Source organism: Mastomys coucha, unplaced genomic scaffold (genome assembly GCF_008632895.1).
Source record: "Mastomys coucha isolate ucsf_1 unplaced genomic scaffold, UCSF_Mcou_1 pScaffold15, whole genome shotgun sequence".
Classification (NCBI taxonomy): Eukaryota; Metazoa; Chordata; class Mammalia; order Rodentia; family Muridae; genus Mastomys; species Mastomys coucha.
In genome coordinates, this window is record NW_022196897.1 from 96,015,906 (window position 1) to 96,037,749 (window position 21,844).

At 35.7% G+C, this 21,844-nt stretch overlaps 1 protein-coding gene across 1 annotated transcript in view; it reads left to right on the forward strand.

The window, feature by feature from the left end:
* Slc5a12 (solute carrier family 5 member 12) overlaps positions 1-21,844 on the forward strand; it is a 43,767-nt gene that overhangs the window by 9,095 nt on the left and 12,828 nt on the right. Inside the window, exons 3-10 of the mRNA XM_031373597.1 lie at positions 548-599; positions 1,249-1,316; positions 7,716-7,870; positions 7,985-8,125; positions 11,224-11,353; positions 12,650-12,738; positions 15,317-15,429; positions 21,544-21,611. Coding sequence (XP_031229457.1) covers positions 548-599; positions 1,249-1,316; positions 7,716-7,870; positions 7,985-8,125; positions 11,224-11,353; positions 12,650-12,738; positions 15,317-15,429; positions 21,544-21,611 — 816 coding nt within the window. The remainder of the gene's footprint in view (positions 1-547; positions 600-1,248; positions 1,317-7,715; positions 7,871-7,984; positions 8,126-11,223; positions 11,354-12,649; positions 12,739-15,316; positions 15,430-21,543; positions 21,612-21,844) is intronic.

The following is a 21,844-nucleotide window of genomic DNA, read 5'->3' on the forward strand; positions in this document are numbered from 1 at the left end:
CCTATTTACATAGCTCTAGATAATGGAATTCAGCTTAAAATAAAATGAAGGTTAACGAATTTTCACCAGTGAAGCAATTGAAAGCATGGCCCAAATGGGTCTGCACCAGGTACACTGCATAGATGCTATGACTGTTTGCTTGATGTTTTAGTGAGACGTCTAACAGTACGAACAGGTATATTTCTGATGTTTTTGCCTGCTTTTGGGGCTCTTCCTATTGGGTCACCTTGCCCAGCCTCTATATGAGGGCTTTCGCTGTGTCTTACTATATCTTGTTTTGCCTTAATTAGCTGTCATCTTTTGGGGGCCTGTTCTTTTCTGAAAAGAAAATGGAGGAGGAGTGGTCCTCGGAGAGACAGGAGTTGGAAAAGAGATGGGAGGAATGGAGGGAGAGGAAACTGCCCTTGAGAAGTATGAGACAAGAACTTATTTTCAATAAAAAATTAAAAAGAAAAAACTGGAACAAAAAAGGACTAAGGTGAATAAAGAACTTTCTAGTCAGGCTTTCCCTCCTTTAACTTTCTGTCTGTTCCTGTGTCTACAACAGATTCTCTACACAGGAGTTGTGGTCTACGCCCCTGCTTTGGCTCTCAACCAAGGTGAGTTCCTGGGCATACTTCATCTCAAAATTTCTGAATTCTCAGCTTTGAAAATGTATATTTGATACCTTGTAAGGGAGATACTCTAGTGGTCACTACATATGTGAAGCTCAAAAATGTACTTGATACTGAAAATAGTATAACACTATTACTAGAATTTGCTTTACAAATCTTGCTTATAAACACACAGTTCTGTTGCATGTGGTTTGTTTGGATGTTTCAGTTTTGTTTTCCAGTATTTGAAATGATGTCAGAGTTCTGATTATACATTTATGAGTTCTACATATGTCTTCTGTGTTGAAGACCAGTTCATAAAGCAGAAGATCTTAACATAAGAGTAAAAGGTGTCTATGACTACATTGAGATATACAATGGATCTCTTTGAGATAATAGAATCCTGGAAATAAAAATAAAGGAAAAATAACAATACAAAAGGTACTTTTCTCAGAGGCAGGCATCTCTCATATTGAAAGAGCACAGCAGTGATATTAATTGAGCTGAGAAGTAGTAGTTCTTCAAATTAACTAAGAACAACAACAAAACTGGACCTAGGATATAAACTACAGAATCAGAGGAGGCCACATTTGCTGTTACTTTTTGGCAGAGATGTTCGCTTTAATGTTTTGTAATGACTTTTCTTCTTTTGTAGTGACCGGTTTTGATCTATGGGCCTCTGTGTTCGCAACAGGAATCGTTTGCACATTCTACTGTAGCTTGGTATGTACAGAGCTGTGAAAAAAACTATTATGAGCTACCTCCTAATATGGGGAAAGGATACATTTCCATCAAGAAGCCATCTAATTTTGGAGGAAAGTGCTATTCTAAAACTAAATGAAAGCAGCGTATTACCTTGTCTGTCATAATTTCTTGAGGAAGGCACTATTGTTTTCCTTAAAAGTCTTTGTAGTGTCTATTATAAAGAGAATTTGGGCTCTGAGCTCATTCAGAAAAAAATAAAGCTTTGTTTTGGGGCTTCTGTGGGTAGCAGCTTAGGGTGGGACTGTCTCACTAGCCTTGGGTCATTGAGAGAATCTGAAGTGGCTTATGCTTCATAACTCGCTTTGATTCATGTGATGTAAAAAAAAAAATAAAAAGGCAAAATATGTTTTGGAGAAGAATCTAATTAAGGCTATAAAACAACCAGTTAAAATCATAAAATAATAAAGTTTCTTTCTAAAGAATAAAATAATTGACATCAAAAATCATGTTTAATTAGAGATAATTTAGTGAAAGAAATATCTCCTTAACCAAAGGATAAGTGACCCTTTGTAAGCTCTGAAAAAAATTTTCTTCTTAAGAACACTTAGGAATTATAACATTAAATTTCTTTGGATACTATAAGAAAAATAACAAAATACATGTATATGAATGATCAAGGACAGTTGTCACTTAATAAGTCTGAAGGTTCTATGCCTATTTTGTCTCTTATTTATAGTTCATTTAATCTTTTGATCATAAAAATTATCAGTTCTCAAGCAAGCAGTATGGTATGCATAGAATTTATATAGTTGTGACAACTGAGATCAAATAGTAGTTAATGTGTACTTGCTTGTATCTATTTCACACAATTAAAATCTTTTATTCTTCTGAATCATTATATAATTTTCTGCCATACTTTAGCAATTGTTACCAGTTAGGTACATTGTGTATCTGCCACTGCCACAGCAAAGAAAAAATAGTTGATATTGTAGATGGATGTACATATATTCTGCACTATGCTCATATCATATACCCTTTGTAACACATACACTGCATACCCTAATATTTCTTAACATTGAAACATTTATCCTTATCACATACTTCTTCACATTTTGCTTAAGAAGAGCCTCCTTCTCTGTCTAACCTGTCCAGGTATGACAAACTTGTTGCTCTAATAGAAAAACAATTAGACTCTAGTATAACTTTTAGATGAGCAGCTGAGATTGCACAGAAAACCATAGCTCCCCAGGGAAATCTTCCACCATGCCCACCCACTTATAAGTAATAAAAAATGCAGTATTAAAATAATTTAAATGTGTGATATTCAGAACTATTAATTGGAAAGTGTAAGTGTTTGGGCAAGAAGATCAGACTCCCTGGCAATCTCATAAGTGTGTCTTTATTATATTAATGAGTTTTGGAATCCTGTCAATATAGATGAGGTTGGGACTTTCTTACTAAGTTTAGATCTTTTGAGGGATCTGAAGTTACTCGAGTTTAAAAACTCATTTTTCTTTGTTCAATGCAAATATAGTATAAATTATCTGTGAGAATAAGTCCAGCTTACCACTATAAAATGTTCCAATTAAAATCTTAATGTAATAAATCATCAGAAATAGAATAAAATACCAAGAATGAAGAACAGTAAAACCTCAAACAAGATTTAGCCTCTAAGAAATACCACATACTTAATTGTAAGATGTTGAATAAGGAGTAGATATGCATAAACTAGTACAATAAAGTACTATTTTAGTATATCATGTAGTATGTAGTATAATGATGTACTATATTAGTAATAATTTACTACGTAGTATATGGTCAAGTTATGTAATATGAAATACTAAAAGACCAATCCACAGTATTGCTGGCAAGGCACTGGCCTATTCTCTCTCTCTCTCCTCTCTCTGTCTCTCTCTCTCTCCCTCCCTCCCTCTCTCCCTCCCTCTCTCTCTGTGTCTCTCTCTGTCTCTGTCTCTTTCTCTCTCTGTCTCTCTGTCTCTGTCTCTGTCTCTGTTTCTGTCTCTGTCTCTGTCTCTCTCTCTAGTTTTTTTTTTTTGTTGTTGTTGTTTGAGACAGGGTTTCTCTGTATAGCCCTGGCTGTCCTGGAACTCACTCTGTAGACCAGGCTAGCCTCGAACTCAGAAATCTGCCTGCCTCTGCCTCCCAAGTGCTAGGATTAATGGCTTGCACCCCTCACTGTCCGGCTTCTGGCCTATTCTCATCTCATGGAGACTCTCTGACCCTGGAGCTCTGAAATCTCTCCACCCAGCTCGCTAAGTTCCCACTGGTGAGTCACTACCATGCCAGCCCTATGTTTCCAAATTCCCATGGCCTTTTGGGGTGCACTTCTTGCAAACCCACACTTAGTTGTTGTACTTTTCTCTCTGGAATCCAGTTGAGAGGCTGTGTGAAGGAAAACAGCACACAAAACTTAGTTCAGATTTAACAGTTAACTCAATTACTGAGCTCAGCAACTAGCTTCCTAATTTATAAGCCTTTCTGAGTTTAACTCCTCCACCCAGTGATTGGTCCCCTGAAATCTTCATTCATATGGGAAAGATTCTGCTGCAAGTTTAGAACTATTACAACAAATTGGATTTATTTGAAGAGATGATTTTCATCTTGGAAGATATATCTGAAGGAATAGCATCATGCAATCAGAAAGATAATGAATGAAAGAAACTATGAAGGTATATTGATAACAAAATGATATTTAATTTATGTTCAATTGGAGTCTAGAAGAAGAATATACCAAGAATGGAGAAAAGACAATATTTACAAATCATATATTTGAAGTTCTTTAGAACTGATAAAAGGTAGAAATCTACAAGTTTAGTATGTGCTATCTTTAAAGATGAAAAGTCCATCTCTAGACACATCAGTAAATGCACTGAATAATGTACACAAGGAAGACCTAAAATAAAGCTGGTGATGTAGAAAGAGGCTGTGTAGGAACTCATCAGACAGATTTCCTAGAAATTTTTTATTATTTATCATAGCTGGAAATAGGAATAATATGTTCAATGATGGAGAGAAAGCTACTCTAAAATTATAGTTAAGTTCCCAAAAAAGTTATCTTTGAGAAATTGAGTATCAGTTAATCTGAATATTTACAACTAACAAATCATCCCCTAGGATTAATATAAAGGAAATACTGTGAAGAGAAGGGGAAAACCTGGCTAGCTTAAATAGTATAATTTATAAGAAGAAAGGAAATACAAGCTGAGGGACCCTAATCCAAAAATCCAAAGTGCTACCCAAATCTGACACTTATTGAGGAAGCTCAAAATTGTTTAGACTTTAGATCATCTCAGAGGTTATACTTTGGTGTCACTATCAACTTTATCACAAACTCTATATGAACATTCCAAAATCTGTAAGACTTTGAAATGTGAAGCACTTCTTTACCTAAGCACGTCATACAAAGGATTGTCAAGTTTTGGCACTTGATAATTATTGTTTTAATGTGGTTTATAAGTAACATTATTGAATTTTCTAAGTATTATTTGTCATATAAAACTTGAAAAACATAATAATTGTATATAGCTATGGGTTTAAAGAATGAACCCTGCAAAATATCAAATGATATCAAGTGAGTTAGGAAGACAGCAATCAAACTTTTAAAACTTTCAAAAATCTTGAATTTGGAATACTATTGAATTGTTTGAAATTTGACATTCGTGAATGGATAAGAAAATTTCAAGAGGATCTATGTAATAAAACAGTCAAAATGAGAAAGTGGAGTTTAAATAAAGCATCTCAATGTATCTATGCAAGAGAACAGGAAAGTATTGACAGAATAAGAGATGCTCAAAAGTAAGTAGCAATAAGTCTTTATGTTTCAAGAGTCACTGTATAGGAAGAGAAAAACAGTCATACACTGAACCAGCTCTGTCCTGCCTGTCTTTCTCACACAGTCTGTTTGCCTAAAACCAGCATTTATTCATGACAAAATTATTGCTTTCAACTTTTGCAGAATAGCAAGCTTGTTAGTGTGGAGTTGAAATTCTTTCCAAGTCCCTCATCTATCCTTACCTCAAATCTCTGTTCCATCTCTTTTCTGTCTAGTCAGCCAAGAGTGACAGTGCCTCACCAACAAACAATTTATTTATTCAGCAGTGACTTTCATATTGCACTCTCTTTATTCTTTGATCTTGTGGATGATCCACACTTGGAAATTAATCAGTTGAAGAGATTTTAAAAGTGATTCTTGTTATTCAGATCATTTGCAATTTAGTAGTCAGTGCAATTACAATAATTAAATATAGTGAGAGAGAGAGAGAGAGAGAGAGAGAGAGAGAGAGAGAGAGAGAGAGAGAGAGAGAGAGAGAGAGAGAAGAGGGAGGGAAGGAAGGAAGAAAGGAGGGAGGGAGGGAGGGAGGGAGGGAGGGAGAGAAAGGACATCTGAATTTGATAGTTTTCTTGGATTACCAGCTGATGTGATGATTCAGTTATGTGTAGAATCTTATACAACTAATGATAAGTATGCTCAGAAAACAGGAGCCTTTAATATTTCATCTTCATAGTACTGAAAAACTGAGGTTTGGATCAGAAAGAATTAACATCTTTGTTTGGTTTTGTTTTTGTTTTTGAGACAGGGTTTCACTATTTGCATTGAATCCTGGAACTCGCTATGTAGACTAGGCTGGCCTCAAACTCAGAGATCTGTCTGCCTTTGCAATCCAAATGCTGGGATTAAAGGCATATGTTACCATGCTTGTTGGGTTTAGCATCTTTAAATACAATCAAGACACTGGAGATGTGTATGTGGTCATGGGGGGATTTATTATTCTTCAAAACATTATTTGAAAACTATATACATATAAAATGCTTTTAGAAGAGACTTCAATGATTAAGATTATGGTTTAATTTCAATTACCAGTAAATGGTGAGCAACTCCAATGTCTTCTTTCCTCTCAAACTAAAGATAAGTATGTCAACTTTTCATAGAAGTTACTGACACTCTGGAGGAGTAACAGGATGATAATTCCATTTTTTTAGTGTTAAAAATATTACCTCCTTTCATTTTACTGGCACTTACTCACTTGCAAAGCATCTTTATATGCCACTTCATTTAAGTTTTCCCTAATTGCCTTTGCCATGTTCATGATGGTCCTAGGGGACTGAGTGATGGAATGCTACAGCAAGCTCTCATTTTTCTCCTTCTTCCTGCCCACGTGCTTTCAACAAGAACTCTACATTTGAATCATTTGTGGAACTTTTAAAACTCAGAAAGAAAAGAACATAATCCTAGCTCCAATTAATTCCTCAGTTAATTTAGGACCCCTGGAGAGGAATATGGACACTGTTTTCTTCCTGCCCCCTCCTCTTCAAGGGAGGCAGGTTTGGTATATTTACTGCTCAAATTTCTTGCTTAATAATTATGGTGAATTTAACTATTTGGTTAAACTTTCTGAAACTCTGGTGTGGTTACCTGTCTAATCACCATGCTGCTTTCAAAACTCCTCACTCCATATATATATATGTAAAAACCGGTTTATTCCTTCTTAGTTGTTCACTGTGTTTGTCTCTGTCTTTGCCTTCTGTCTCTTTTTGACTCTGCCTCTCTGTCTCTGTCTCACTCTTTGTCTTGCAGTTTCCAAAATGTGCTACCACTAGTTATATCAAAACTCTAAATTTGTCCAGGTGGACCTATGTGTTTGCACTGAATCCTTTCATTTCTTCCTCATCCGTATTTATGCACTATTATCTCTTGAATATCTCTTAAAACCACAGACTTTTTTCCTTTTCTGCCTTGCTTCAAACCATTAATTATCTTGGTATCAAGAATAACTTGGAATTTTTTATTCTACTACAACCTTGTAATTCACAGTAGCTGACCAATGGCTTCTGTGAAACAATTCTCATCATATTCCTCTTTTTGTTTTTGGGAAATCATTTAAATAGTTTGTCTAAATGTATCCATTTTGACTTCTAGAAATTTTACCAACGTGCCTTTTAGTCTATGCACACCTCACATCTGTAACTCCCAGGGTTCTCTCATTTCCTCAGAAACCTACATTTCATTTTCCTTCATATCCTCTAGACATCCTCTCAATTTGTGATCTGAACCTCATAAATTTTTATTTACTCTTCAGATTTTACCTTAATGGCTATTTCCTCAGACCAGGTCATGACTCTACTGTACTTCTCAAAAGTAACTAGTCTTTCATTACCCTTCCCATACTTTGTTTTTATTCTTAATTTCCAATTCTACCATTAATCTTAGAAATTCAGAATTATTTCATGGGAACCTGTCTTCTTCACTTACCATCTTATTGCCATATTTAACCCAGGACTTGCCATTTAAAAGATGTTCAGCAACAACTCAGAATGAGTTCATACATGATTCAGTGGTGGGGATACTGTCTGAGTTGGAGGGTTAAAGGGATAACTTTACCACTCTTCCCGTTTCAGGGAGGTTTAAAAGCAGTGGTGTGGACAGACGCATTTCAGATGGTTGTCATGATTGTGGGCTTCTTAACAGTACTCATTCAAGGATCCAATCATGTTGGTGGCTTCGACATTGTGTTAGAAAAAGCACGAAACGGATCCCGGCTACACATTGTTGAGTATGTCCAATGCTAGTTTTTCATGCTTTATAAAATTTAATTACATGGCTTCATAAAATGATATCAGTGAGGCATTAAGAAAATATCTGTTATTCCCTTCTTTCTGTGTCACAGCTTTGATGCAGATCCTCTCAGACGGCACACTTTTTGGACAATTGCAGTAGGAGGAACTTTTACTTGGCTTGGAATCTATGGAGTGAACCAATCAACCATCCAGAGATGCATCTCTTGCAAAACAGAAAAGCATGCTAAGCTGTAAGTTATCAATTAAGAAAAAAATTTCCATGTTATCTTTTACCTTAGTGAGTCATTAAGGTATGTATACATGTGAAAGAGAAAAAAGAAGATATTAATTTAATCGGTTCAAAGTCTTTGTGTGCAATTGTATTTGTGTATGTGTGTGCATGTTTGAGTGTGTATGTATGTATGTATGTATATATGTATGTGTATGCAGAAGTATGTATTAGGGGTAAGGGTGTACATGCGGAAGCTAGAGGAGAAAGTTGGATGCCTGCTTCATCACTCATCATCTCAGTTTTTTGGTGGTTTGTTTGTTACTTATTTGATACAGGGTTTCCATATATAGTTCTAGATGTCCTGAAGTTCACTCTGTACACCAGGCTGGCCTCAATCTCACAGAGATCTGCATTTTTCTACCTCCTGTGTGTTGGCTTAAAAGGATGTGCCATCAGGCCCCTCCAGGTCTTACTGTTTTGAGACATGATCTTTCCCTGGACCTGGAGTTAGAATGGCAGCCCAGTAATACTTTTATGTCTCTCCTTTACTCAGCCCGGAATGCATGTACAGCTATGTCTTGCTTCTCACATGAGTGCCAGAATCCAAAAGCAGGTCCACAGGCTCATGTAGCAAGTATTCATACAGCCATTTCAACAACTGTTTCAGTCAAACATAGCTATTTCCATTTCAGCATACCCTGCTTGGCTTTTCTCTTGATTAATTTTTGTCTTGATTTGCTGAGAGCTAAGCAGGCTAGATTAGGTGCATTGAGCAAGGAAGAGGAGCAAATCATGCTTCTTGCTTATAGTCTCCATGGCAAGACGGTCCTGGTCATTTTTGACTCATTGTGTGTTATCTGTAGCTGTAGCTGATTTTTTATGTGTTTAGGAGGTAAATTGAGACACATTCTGTAATTTTAAATAGTTAATTTCAAAAAAAAAGATAACTGATGAATCACACAGGTTCATTTAAAATATTTCTTGTGGCACCACTGAAGGACTACAGGCATGAGGCTTTTAAAGTATGAACACAGAAGAAAGCAAAGAATACATGCTATTGATTAAAGCTACATACCCGCCTTCCTTGCTCATCCCTATGAGAAGCCCTTTGAGTTGTTTAGGGTCTTCTCATAGGTTTGCCTTAAGTTTCTGTTTCCCTAAATACTTAGAACAATGGAACAAACCAAGCTTCACTTTACGTTTGCAAATCAACCAAAGTTAAGTTCTCTCCACATCTAACTTTAGGATTCTTTAATATGAGTAGCTAACCTTAACATTTCTAAGGAGAGATTTAAGAAGTATGAAATGTAAGGCATGTGTCTATGGCTGCTGCAGCTCTCATGGGAACAGTTTACTGCATAATATAAGAATAGGCACAGTTAGATGTTTTAGGTTCCAGCAAAAATTCCAGAACAGCCCACTTGCTAGAGAGAAAGCAAAGACATTTTTCTATTAGTTTATATAACTATCAGAAATCCCCAAATTTTACTTCAAAAGGCATTTCAGCTCCAAAGATCCTCCTCAAGGTTCCTGACCCTAGTCTAGTCATTATGGCTACTTCTTTACACAATTTTAAAATGTGTTCAATGTAAATTTCTTATTTTCATTCTATGAGATGTAGAATTGTCTTGAAATAACTCAACCATTTTTAAGTTTATTTCTACAGTGGGAACTACCACATCACTATATGTAAAATTTTATTACAGTAAATTACATTAAATAAGCTTTCCAAACACATGGTCATCACTTTTTCAAATAGATGAAATGATGAAAAATACATGTGGTTTTGATCTGAAAATTCATTTAAAATTCAAATTAAAATAAAAATCTGCCTTTAGATAACCTATAATCAAATATATGTATAAAGAGAATAATCTTTTGGTGAAATAAATAATAACTTTCTCCTTTCCTTTTAATATTCTTATTTAGTTTTGAAATAGGATTTCTATTTGTTCCAGAATGGCCACAAACTTCTAGGTTCAAAACTTTTTCTCCTCTGTCTCTTGAATTGTTAGTAAAATAGATATTTACCATATGCCTAGATATTACTGTCTTGTAATATGTTGAATTTCTGTTTCTTAACAAACTAGTAAATGGATGTTAGGAAGTATATACTTCTCATCAATTTTTCCCAAAACACCAAGAATAACATATTGTATTTGTTAAGTATTTGTCATTTATTAAACAGTACAATGTTTAAGGAAGGTCATTATCTCATGTTTGTGCAGAAACATACAGACACCCACATATTGGAGGAATGTATGGATGTGTGCATGTATACACATACATATATATTTTTATTTATCTCAAACATCATGCCATGGTTTCCACAAAAGAAATGTATACTCTTACATTTAAATATGGACTCATCTTTAAATCCTGACTTAATTAAAACAAATAAAAAGTAACAATGTGAGTCTTGTCATATTGAGGTTTTTAATTTTATCAGCACAATGTAAGGCCTGCCAACTTCCACGTCTTCTATGAGATTAAGAATATGAGTAAAATCTCGACAGTCAAATGTCTACATGAAAGCAAAGTAATGTATAGAACCTTGAAAAAGCACCCAACTGTAATTGTGCTTGTGTGCTGTAGAATAAAATTCACTTCTGCAAATAATGTTTAAGTTGATCTTCCTATTGTTGATTTTTCTATTGTCTCTAAAATACTTTAATTTTTATCTGTTCTCATCTCCAGTACTTAGCTGTAATCAATACTCATCTATTTTTATGTTATCTCATTATTGTCTCCCTGGAAGAAAAATTATTAAAATTTAAGTTGGTTTTTTTTTTTTTTGACAGCTTCATTAATTGAGTAGGGAGAAGTTACTTAAAGTTTTATAATGGGAATAATCATTATGTAAAATTTTATACAAGAAAATAGGTCATATACCACACACATTGCAATTTGGGGAAAAACTCTTATTCAAAGGAAAATTCATCTAAAATCTTAACTTATTCAAATTTGGCAATTATCCTAAATAGTGTGATGACTCCTTCAATGTGAATTGTAAAGTGTAATGCTTCCTCAAAGCTGGAGAATGAGTCCTTCAAAGTGTATCCTTCAGTCTTTACTGAGATACAATGTGTCAGACAATTGCTCTGTCCTCTTTTCTAGTGCCTTGTACTTTAATTTGTTGGGTCTCTGGATAATTGTGGTGTGTGCAGTCTTCTCTGGTTTGATCATGTACTCCTACTTCAAGGATTGTGACCCTTGGACTTCTGGTGCTATTTTGGCACCAGACCAGGTATGTACTTTCCTGATTTCATAGCAGAAATATGTTGTGTAGTGGTGGAGTTATCCTTTTTCCAAATAAACCTACCCCCCACTGGCCAAGCACAGCCCCCGGGTTCTTTCCCTAACTCCTGGGTGACCTCACACACAGTACATTCTAATATATAGAAGTGGACCTACACACAGAAAGAGAACACTTTCCCTTGCTCATGAATACATTCTGAAGACAGGCTAAGTAGAAGGTAAGCTCCAATCCATGTGTGTTGGTGATACTCTTTTCTATGTAGTCTAAGAATGATTAATGATTCTTTAGTCGAAAACTGAACAAAAATGAGCATAGTGTCAGGTACTTGGAATTAAAGATTTAAAAATGGAGCCAGAGGATCAAGAATTTAAGGCTAGCCTTAGTTACAGAATGAATTTGAGAAGATTTCCAGGGCTATATGAGAATATGTTACAAAACTACAAAAAATAAACAAGGTAACATTAAATAATGAAATTGAACAAATAGGTTTAATTAGGGAAAAGCTGGAAGAAGTTGAGCAGGAGGGTGACCCCATAGGAAGACCAGAAATCTCAACTCACCTGGGTCTCCCAGATCTCTTAGACAGTGAACCCAGGCATCATACACCAGCTGATATGAGGCCCCCAACACGTATACAGCAGAGGACTGCCTGATCTGGCCTCGGTGAGAGAAGACATACCTAATCCTCGAGAAACCTGAGGCCCCAGAGAGTGGGAAGGTCTGGTGGGGTGGGGGTGAGGGGTGGGGACAGCCACTTGGAGATGAGGTGGGAAAGAGGAATAGGATGAGGAAAAGTCAGAGAGTGGAGCAGGGTGGGGATAATGACTGGACTATTGAAAAAAGATTAAAGAATAAAAACATTGAACAAGTAGTTTTTATTCTCATAGTACCTATTATTATATTCCCACCAAAGCAAAATATGTCATGAAAGTATAGATTACTAAATGTGATTTTTGAAACATAGGCACAATAGTCTCATGAGAAGCATTCACTCTCCCTTTCTTTTCATATGCATTCAGCTGACCTACTCCATCATGTAGTCTCCTTTCCCACAAGCTGGGTTACACCTAGGTTCCCTGAAAGACAAATGTTAAAGATGGGCTTTTAGAGATTAACTCTAAATTCAGAGAAAACATACAAGAAAATTTCACACATTAAAGAAAGATACTGGGAACTAAATTTCTCATCTCAGTTGTTAAAATCTAAATTTAAACATTTCAGATATTGATGAGCTAACTCTTAATATACCCTTTCCACCCTCCCTCTATTTCTGCTTGTTTTTAGCTAATGCCATATTTTGTCATGGAGATTTTTGCAACTATGCCAGGGCTGCCAGGACTTTTTGTGGCTTGTGCCTTCAGTGGAACTCTGAGGTTAGTATGCTGACAAGCTGAAGATGATGTTGGTGATGGTAGTGGTGATGGTGAGCTGACTGGAATGATGATGGTCATGACCAACTGTCTACTGAGCACTTGCTGAGTGTCAAATGGCCACTTCAATGCTGCATTTCTATTTGATCGTTGGTTTCACTTAATATGTAAGAGAGAAGCTTTACACTCACTCTCATCAGTTTGCAGATGAGGAAACTAAGATTTACTAAGAATAGGGAGAAAACTTTCCTTTGGTAAGTGAATACATTGTGGATGCAGGATGCAAGTGTATTTTTCACTTCTACTTTAAAACTTCCTGGCTATTACTTCAATGTTGGCTATATTCATTCTATCACAAAAGACTCAACTGTTTACATTTTTCCATCATCGATCAAAAGCCTAAAGTCTTCCTACAACAGTTATGGCAAACTCAACTGTGAATACCTAAATAAATAAATATATAAATAAATATATAAATAAATTTCTATACTTTCTAATTCTGGTGGGACATACCATAGGGGAGACTGACCAAAGACAAAGTCAAAACCAAATACTGCAGACATTAAATCTTGACCTTCCATGTCTCATATCTGGGGATCATAGTACTAGAAGATGGGCTCTCTAGGGTTTGAACAATTCAAACTCTGTGTTGCCATTCACATGATCAATAACTGAACCTGGTTTTTCCAGAGGCCTGTAACTTATTCTAATGACCAATGTATGTTACTGTCTCTTCTGTCTTTGCTGGGTCTCCATTGCAGCTTCGACTTGACTTCTGTGACTCCATTTCATTCTCCTATGAAGGACTGCTTCTCCAGCATGATCCTGCAGCATGCTGCCTAGTTGTCAAGCAATCTTTGAAACACTGAAATGATAAATCATATATGATATTACCTTTTGGTTTATAATATGAGTAAGGAAATATTTTCTATTACTATGAGTATCACAGTATATTTCTTATGTTATTAATGGGTGAAATGATCAATTATCTACCTTATATAAATGATGTCAGAATCAAGTAGAGCAGTGATATATTTCCCTTCTAAATTATCAGCCATTTGTCTTACTTTTTAATAAATAAGCTACCTTTTACCAGTGATTTCAAATATTACTTTTATTTCATTGTAATTCTTCTATATATTTCAAATACTTTGTAAACTCTACATTTTTATCCTCTCAGTTTTCAGTCCTCCCTTAGTCTATAGTTGTAATGATGTCATTGTTAGTAACAAATATAACATGCAAGTTTGTATGTATCAGAAGTTGGTTATTAGTTTCTATTACACAATTTTCTGCACATTGCAGTCTTTAATCTTATGGGATATTTTTCCATCAAATTATTAAAGCCACAAATATTTTTGAAGTTTTCTTCTTTTCTACAAATTATATTCTTTTGTATTCTTATATAACTATGCTTTGTGAACAAGGACAAATAATTGAAGCTAAAAATCATTGTTTTATTATATTTTTTAGAAGGAACCATTCTTGGGTGATAGTTTTTCACCTTTTAAATTTAATTCAACTTTCTGATGCTTTGGCACATCTATCACACTTAATTTTGTGATGTCAGAGAGAGAGAGTGACAGAGAGTGACAGAGAGAGATAGAGAGAGCGAGAGAGGGAGAGAGAGGGAGGAAGGGGAGAGGGTTAGGGAGAAAGAGAGGTAGAGGGATAGGGAGAAAGGGAGAGGGAGAGAAAAGGGAGAGAGAGTGATATGGAGAGGGAGAGGGAGAGAGGCAGAGGGAAAGGGAGAGAGGGAAAGAGGGAGAGGGAGAGAAGGAGAGAGGGAGAGAAGGAAAAAGAGAGGAAGAGGGAGAGAGGGACAGAAGGAGAGGGAGAGAGGGAGAGGGAGAGAAGGAAAAAGAGGGGAAGAGGGAGAGAGGGATAGAAGGAGAGGGAGAGGAAGAGGAAAACAGAACAGCTGTTAGCCAGTTTTTGTTTCTTCTCAGGTTGTTTTTCTCCTATACTAATTCCATTCCAGACTCCTGGAAGCTTCAGGATGTAGAAGGCAACAGCCACCTTTGCCCCTCCATGTGTATGCTCATGGTTTCTCCTTCATTCACCAGGGCTTTCACCTGCTTTTTATGAATCTTTTCCCCACTTGTCTTAACTGTCACTTTTAAAGGGACATCTTCTGTCAGAGTCAGGTATCTTATAACTGTCCTCCATTAAATTTGACAGTTTTAATAAATTATAAAATTGATTTTTATATTCCGAGATAAACTACAAGGACTATGGCCTTTCAACACTAATATATAAATGAGCAGATATACAGATAGATAAGTTGTTAAGTAATGGCAAACACTCTTCGGGGTTAGGATAGTCACTTCTTTGCTGCTTCCAAATGAGCCTAGAGGGATACTCCCATCCACATACACATTGGTATGTGTGTGGAACATTCCTCCACTATTGCTTGCTATGTAGTTCACTGGGTTCTAAAATGTGGAAATATATGGATATCTGTATTTCTCAAGACTATGTTGCCATGCCTCTTCTGGATGATAAGGTTGACATATGATTCATCCTTTTTAGTTCAGATCATTTTCTTGTATGTTGTTTTGTTTTGTTTTTCCTTTTGTAGCACAGTGGCTGCCAGCATCAATGCCTTAGCAACAGTGACCTTTGAGGATTTTGTCAAGAGCTGTTTTCCACATCTCTCCGACACGCTGAATACCTGGATCAGTAAAGGCTTATGTAGGTATAGCTGGTGGAAATTCTACTCCATATTATGAAAGTTAGATGGCTTGAATCAGAATCTTCCATGTGCTGTTCAGGATGCAAGAGTACACATAAATACCCACTGATAGACAAGCATGCAGATTCTTAAGCTTCCAAAGTTCTTACCAGAGGGTACCAGGAAGGAATGGCTATCTAGTTTACCTTGCTCTGGTCCTACTTTTCAGGCATCTCATGCTCTGATCTCTTTACATCAGTGATAATGCTGAGTTGATCTTACCAGACCTTTTACACGAGGAGATGTTCTGTTCCACACTCTCTGGAAGCTACAGTCTGTTGAAGGCAACAGTCAACCTTCGTACCTCAAGGCTTATGCTTGTGGTTTCTCCTTCATTCACTGAGGGCTTTCATCTTTTCCCTGCTTGTCTTAACTGCCATTTTTAAATGGACATCTTCTGTTAGAGTCAGGGTACCTTATAACTGTCCTCCATTATAATTTCACAATTGTAATAAATTGTAAAATTGATTGTTATACACCCAGAGTACATGGGTGCAGAGGTCCTGTCATGTCCACAAGATGATGTTTTAATCTAGTTCTTTCCAACCTCTGGTTCTTATATTTATAACCCCCCCCATCCAAATATTTTCTGAGGTTGGGTGGAAAGGCTGTGATATAGATGATTGACAGTTGATGGTTGTTAGGAGAGATTAAATTTTCTTTAGAGATGTTGTTTTACATAGGTTAATTATGAACCAATTGATGTACCCACATATATGAGTATGTTGGTATGACTAATTGGACTCAGCAGATTACTAAAACATAATAAAGAGGATGTAGCTGGGCAGTGGTGGTGCATGCCTTTAATATCAGCACTTGGGAGGCAGAGGTAGGTAGATTTCTGAGTTTGAGGCCAGCCTGGTCTACAGAGTGAGTTCCAGGACATCCAAGGCTACACAGAGAAACCCTGTCTCAAAAAACTGAAAAAAAAAAAAGTAGAGGTTGTGAAGTTGGGAGGGAGGTTTGAGGAGAGACATGAATAATTGGAGAGAGAAGTACTGGTGGTCTTATAAATTGAATCTGTATGCATGAGATTCTCATTGATTTTTAATTATTAAAATTGCATATTATAATCACTGAAGCAGTTATCAATTCAATTATATTTTCATAAACAATTGTATTTTAGGATTTGATTTTTGGTTATTCTATGTATATGTGTATGTCTGAGTACAGGTTTGTACCCATAGTATAGTGCCCATAGAGGTCAGAAGAGAGTTTCAGATCCCTTGGAACATGAGTTGCAGGCAGTTGTGATCTACCTGATGTGGGTGCTGGAAACAACTCAAGTTCTCTGCAAGAACAGTGTGTGCTCTGAAACAATAAAATAAGCATTTATTTCCTGAGGCCCCAAATTTGCTGCTTTTAAAGTATAGATAAATTATGTACCATGTATACTTAATATAGAAAGTACAGGAAATTTAGAAAATAATTTAGTTTGTAAGTAAAATTATACCTATATAATCCTATTTATAGTTTTTTGTAGCAATTTACATTGTGCCTTTTCTTATATATGTTTTGAAAATGTAGGAGTTCAATGATTATACAATATTTCATTCAATAGCTTACTTTATTATATTCTTGTTACTTTTATAGTGTTTAGTCATTGGACATGGCAATGAACTTCTTAAAGTCATTTTCTTTCAAGTATCATATATTTTGAATACATTCACTACCCGTAACTTCTCATTTCTCCAGTTCAATCCATTTTCCAGCAAAGGACAAAACTTCATTCTTTATGCCTAACCAAAGCCCAAGGATCCTCTGGGTGCCTTGGCTTTTGATCTTGGGGCAGACTGTTCCCAGTACAGTTTGCTAGCATGGAACTCCTACTCTAGCATTCTTACCTCTGGATCTTTACTTTTAAAGATATTTGCATTTTTACAACTTAGACCCTTTGATGTGTGCAGTCTTGCCTTCAGGACAGACCCTGAGGTTTCTCTTTAATTACAGCTACTTTCTCTGTACTACCCTACCTCTAACTTTAAATGGCCTGCTTCAAATCTCTATTCTTTCCTCCCTATCTTTCTCTTCAGTCTTTCCTGTCTTTTCCCTTTTTACTGATACTATAGATGATATGATTTTCTCATAATATTTTCTCCTATTGCAGTACTTACCAGGCTTGACACTGCTTATCTGCAAAGATCAGATTAGATCTTAAATACAGGATGGTATAGCCACAAACCATATAACATTTTTTTAAGTTGTTTATATCTGTGTGAAACTGCTAATTTTTTTGTCCTTTTTGTTTGTTTGTTGTTGTTGTTGTAAAAAGTTCATACATAGCCATTTACCTAAATCTTGTCTACTCACAACATTTAAATTGGATTTTACAAAAGTGTGATTATTGTATTCAATAGTTATATTTTCCACTTCTTTATTCTTCTCATTTTGGCTGTTTGTTTCTCTTATCTTTTAACTTTTCTTTGTTGTTTTTTCATACATTTTTCCTCTGCATTCCTGACATATATGTTCCTATCAATATTACTTTGAACTAGCCTCAAATAAAAATCTCCTCACAATAGCTATTTTTACTTTTTACTTATGCTTTGTTACTTATATTTTATTATAAAAATAATGTGGAAACACATCAATACACTCATATAAATATCCAATTCCAGATTAACTTTTTCTGAAACTTTGTCACACAGTCATCCAGCTCTTTGACAATCCATTAACCCACCATACCAGTTGGTTATTTAAAAGTAAACTGCAAGCACCATTTCATTTTCCATAATTATTTAACTTGCATATCATTAACTAGAATTCCATATAGGATTCAAGACTTTTAATATAAGAAATGCTTATAAACATAATGGGAAACTTTTAAGTACATGCTTATTGAACTTTGACAAATCCATTGCCCTAGCTAGGGTTACAATTGCTGTGAGGAAACATCATGACCAAAAGCAAGTTAGGGAGGAACTGATTTGTTTAGTTTGCATTTCTATATAAACACTCATTGTAGAAAGAAGTAAAAACAGGAATGAAACAGGGCAGGAAGCTGGAGGGGCTGGCTCTGAGTTGATTACTAGCTTGCCTCAGTGTCTTATTTAGTCTGCTTTCTTTTTTTTTTTCCTTTTTCTTTTTATTTATTTATTTATTTTATTAGATATTTTCTTTATTTACATGTAAATTTCTCCTTTCCCAGTTTCCCCTCCAAAAAACAAAGAAACAAACATTGGTCTTTAACTCCTTCATTGGGGACCCTGTACTCAGTTCAATAGATGTCTGTGAGCCTCTACATCTGTATTACTCAGGTACTGTCAGAGCCTCTCGGGAGATAGCTATATTTAGGCTGTCTTGCCCTTCCTTTAGTCTCTGCTCCATAGATACTGCAACATGTAATAAGGACACATGCTCTACCATGTTCATAGCAGCCTTATCTATAAAAGCCAGAACCTGGAAACGACCCAGATGTCCCTCAACAGAGGAGTGGATACAGAAATTGTGGTACATCTACACAATGGAGTACTACTCAGCTATTAAAAACAATAAATTTATGAAATTCTTAGGGAAATGGATGGATCTGGAGAATATAATCTTGAGAGAGGTAACCCAATCACAAAAGAACAAACACAGTATGCACTCTCTGATAAGTGGTTATTAGCCCAGAAGTTTGGAATACAGGAAGAACAACCCACAAACCACAAGGAACTCAAGAAGAAGGAAGACCAAAAGGTGGACATTTCATTCCTTCTTAAAAGGGGGAACCAAATACCCATGGAAGGAGTTGCAGAGATTAACTATGGAGCAGTCTGCTTTCTTATTCAAACCAGGACCACCTGACCAGGCATGGCCCCACCCAGAACAGTCAGGACACTTCCACATAATTGTTAATTAAGAAAATGCCCTACAAATTGCCTGTAACCCACTCTTTTAGAAGCATTTTTTCAATTTAGGATCCCACTTTTCTAGTGACTTTAACTTGGATAAAGTTGTTATAAAACTAGCCAGCATATTCATCTACCTATGACACCTAATTACTTACTAAGATATGTTGTCATGATTAATACCTTATAATGCTTTCTATGACTTTTCTCATTATCTACTCTCATCTTCCTCTAGAGGAAAACAACAAGTAGATTTTGTTTATACACTATAGATCTTTGCCTTGAATTTCTTATAAATGGAATCCCACAATGACCCAGACTTTGTAAGTTCTATGTATATGTTCAAATGCATACATACATATCATATGTGTGTGTGTGTGTGATATGTATATATATTTGTGCAATATATACACACACACACATATGCTTAGATGAATTTAAGAAAACAAACCCATGGATTTGAGGATGAAATTTGTGGATGGCCCTGGGATGCTTCAGTTTGAAATAATTAGGAATGATCTCATACAATTCTTTTTAGAACCCACTGTTCTTCAGAAGATAAGTTCTGTCAACTGTCAAGATTTCACATCCAGTTGAGATACTTCGCTTTTGCATCTAACTTCATTTTCATAAAAACTTATTAGTGTTGGCTCTTGTCTGTTTGTTTTTTTAGTTGAATTTGTTTGATTTACTTTATACTCATATTTCTTTACTTAAATGACCCTGTAAATCGAGATTGCCAATTTAAGTGATATTTTTATGATTATTTGGTCAATTATTTTCAGAAATATTTATTATATGTTCACTAATCTCTGTGATCTTGCATTTGCATGAATGATAGTATAATATATTTTTTCCTTTATGTTTGTATAAGCTTAGATGGATACAATCACATATTTGCTCACTGGAGTCTCCACATCTTTTTCACTACATTAATTAGAGATCCCAGAGGATGAATGGGCATTGTGGCCAATGCTATATACAGTTAATGGCAGATATTCATGGACAAGTTTGACTAAGGAAGAAGTTATTTCTGTAACGGTGTTGCCTCATCATTGGAGCTGATATAGATCTTGTAGGACAAAATCCACAAGCACCATTATTGTGAGAGTATTTTTGGATACATATTTCAATTTATTTAATGTAGTTAGTCCCTTCTCAGAATGGGACCCCTTGTGTAAAGAGTAATTTTGGCTTTATTACCCTGGTATATGGCATAGTGCCCAAACTTTAGGGAGGATCTAATAAGATTGAATCAATAGTTACATTAGGAGCAGGGTTAGATCTTTAGGTGTTTTAGCTTCATTTCCTTTGCTGAGATAAACTAGTATAACAAGCACAACTTAGGAGACAAAGGCTTCATTTTACCTTATAGGTTACAGTTCATAGGTTACAGGAAGTTGTATCAGCTAGTTAACCTTACAGCCAAGAGGAAAGAGAGTGATTCCATGCTTGCTGTGCTCAGCTGGCATTCTCTATTTATATAGTTCAGGATCCCCTATCCAGAGAATGGGCCACTGTGTCTGTTACTCTAATTCTATCTCTCCGTTTATTTTGTTGATAAGTTATAGAAACATGTTCTTGGAATGTTTTTAAAATAGAAATGTATAAAAACAATAATTTTTAAAGAGAAGAAATCATCTTTAAAGTCACTAGACAATACAATGACTTCAATGTCAAGCTTCTGTGACATCAGAAGCTCCTTGAGCTAATGTATAAACAAATCTGTATGTTGATATATGAGTAAATCAATATTTAATTGTAATAATGTTATAGCATTACTACGGACCACAAAGATGTTATGAATAAAACGCCAATGGGAGAAGCAAGAAACACTTTCAGATTTTGGAGCCTGTATGGTAGTATGTATTAATGCTGATTCAGACATTAAAGGTGAAAATCTGTCCATATTTTCAAGATTCCAGTAGCTTCTTCTTTAGCTTATTGCTGTTGAGTGGCTGACCTGAAATTAGTGCCTACAAAATTAGGTTGGATTTGCTTACACCCTTTCCACATTCATGTTGTTCCACATGATAGACTTCTGGAATGCCAAAAAGAAATCTTTAAATTCTGGACTCAAGTTCATTTTCCCTGAGGAAAGATTACAAGTGTGCTGAGTTGGGCTGGCTGTGTGCAGAAAGTTTTCTTTCTACAGTCCTTCAGTAGGACTTGAAGTGGACACAGGGATGGGTGCTCAGGGTTGACCTTAAGGAACTATATCATCCCATGTTTTCCTCTTTGCAGGTCTCCTTTTTGGTATTATATGTACCTCCATGGCTGTGGTTGCATCCCTCATGGGGAGTGTTGTACAGGTAAAGGAAAAGGAAGAAGACAGTTGATTTTACAGCAGAATTTCTCCTGTTATCTTTTCTAATGCTGTGCCTATTATTCTAAGGTCCAACATTAATGTTTATGGAAACCAAATCCAATTGCAACATACATGAAAATTTTAACCAAAATTACTTTCAAGAGGTGAAAGTGGTAATAGTATGATTTGTCGTGGGTTTATTTTCTCAGTTCAGTTTCTCATTCCCTCTAGTGTCTT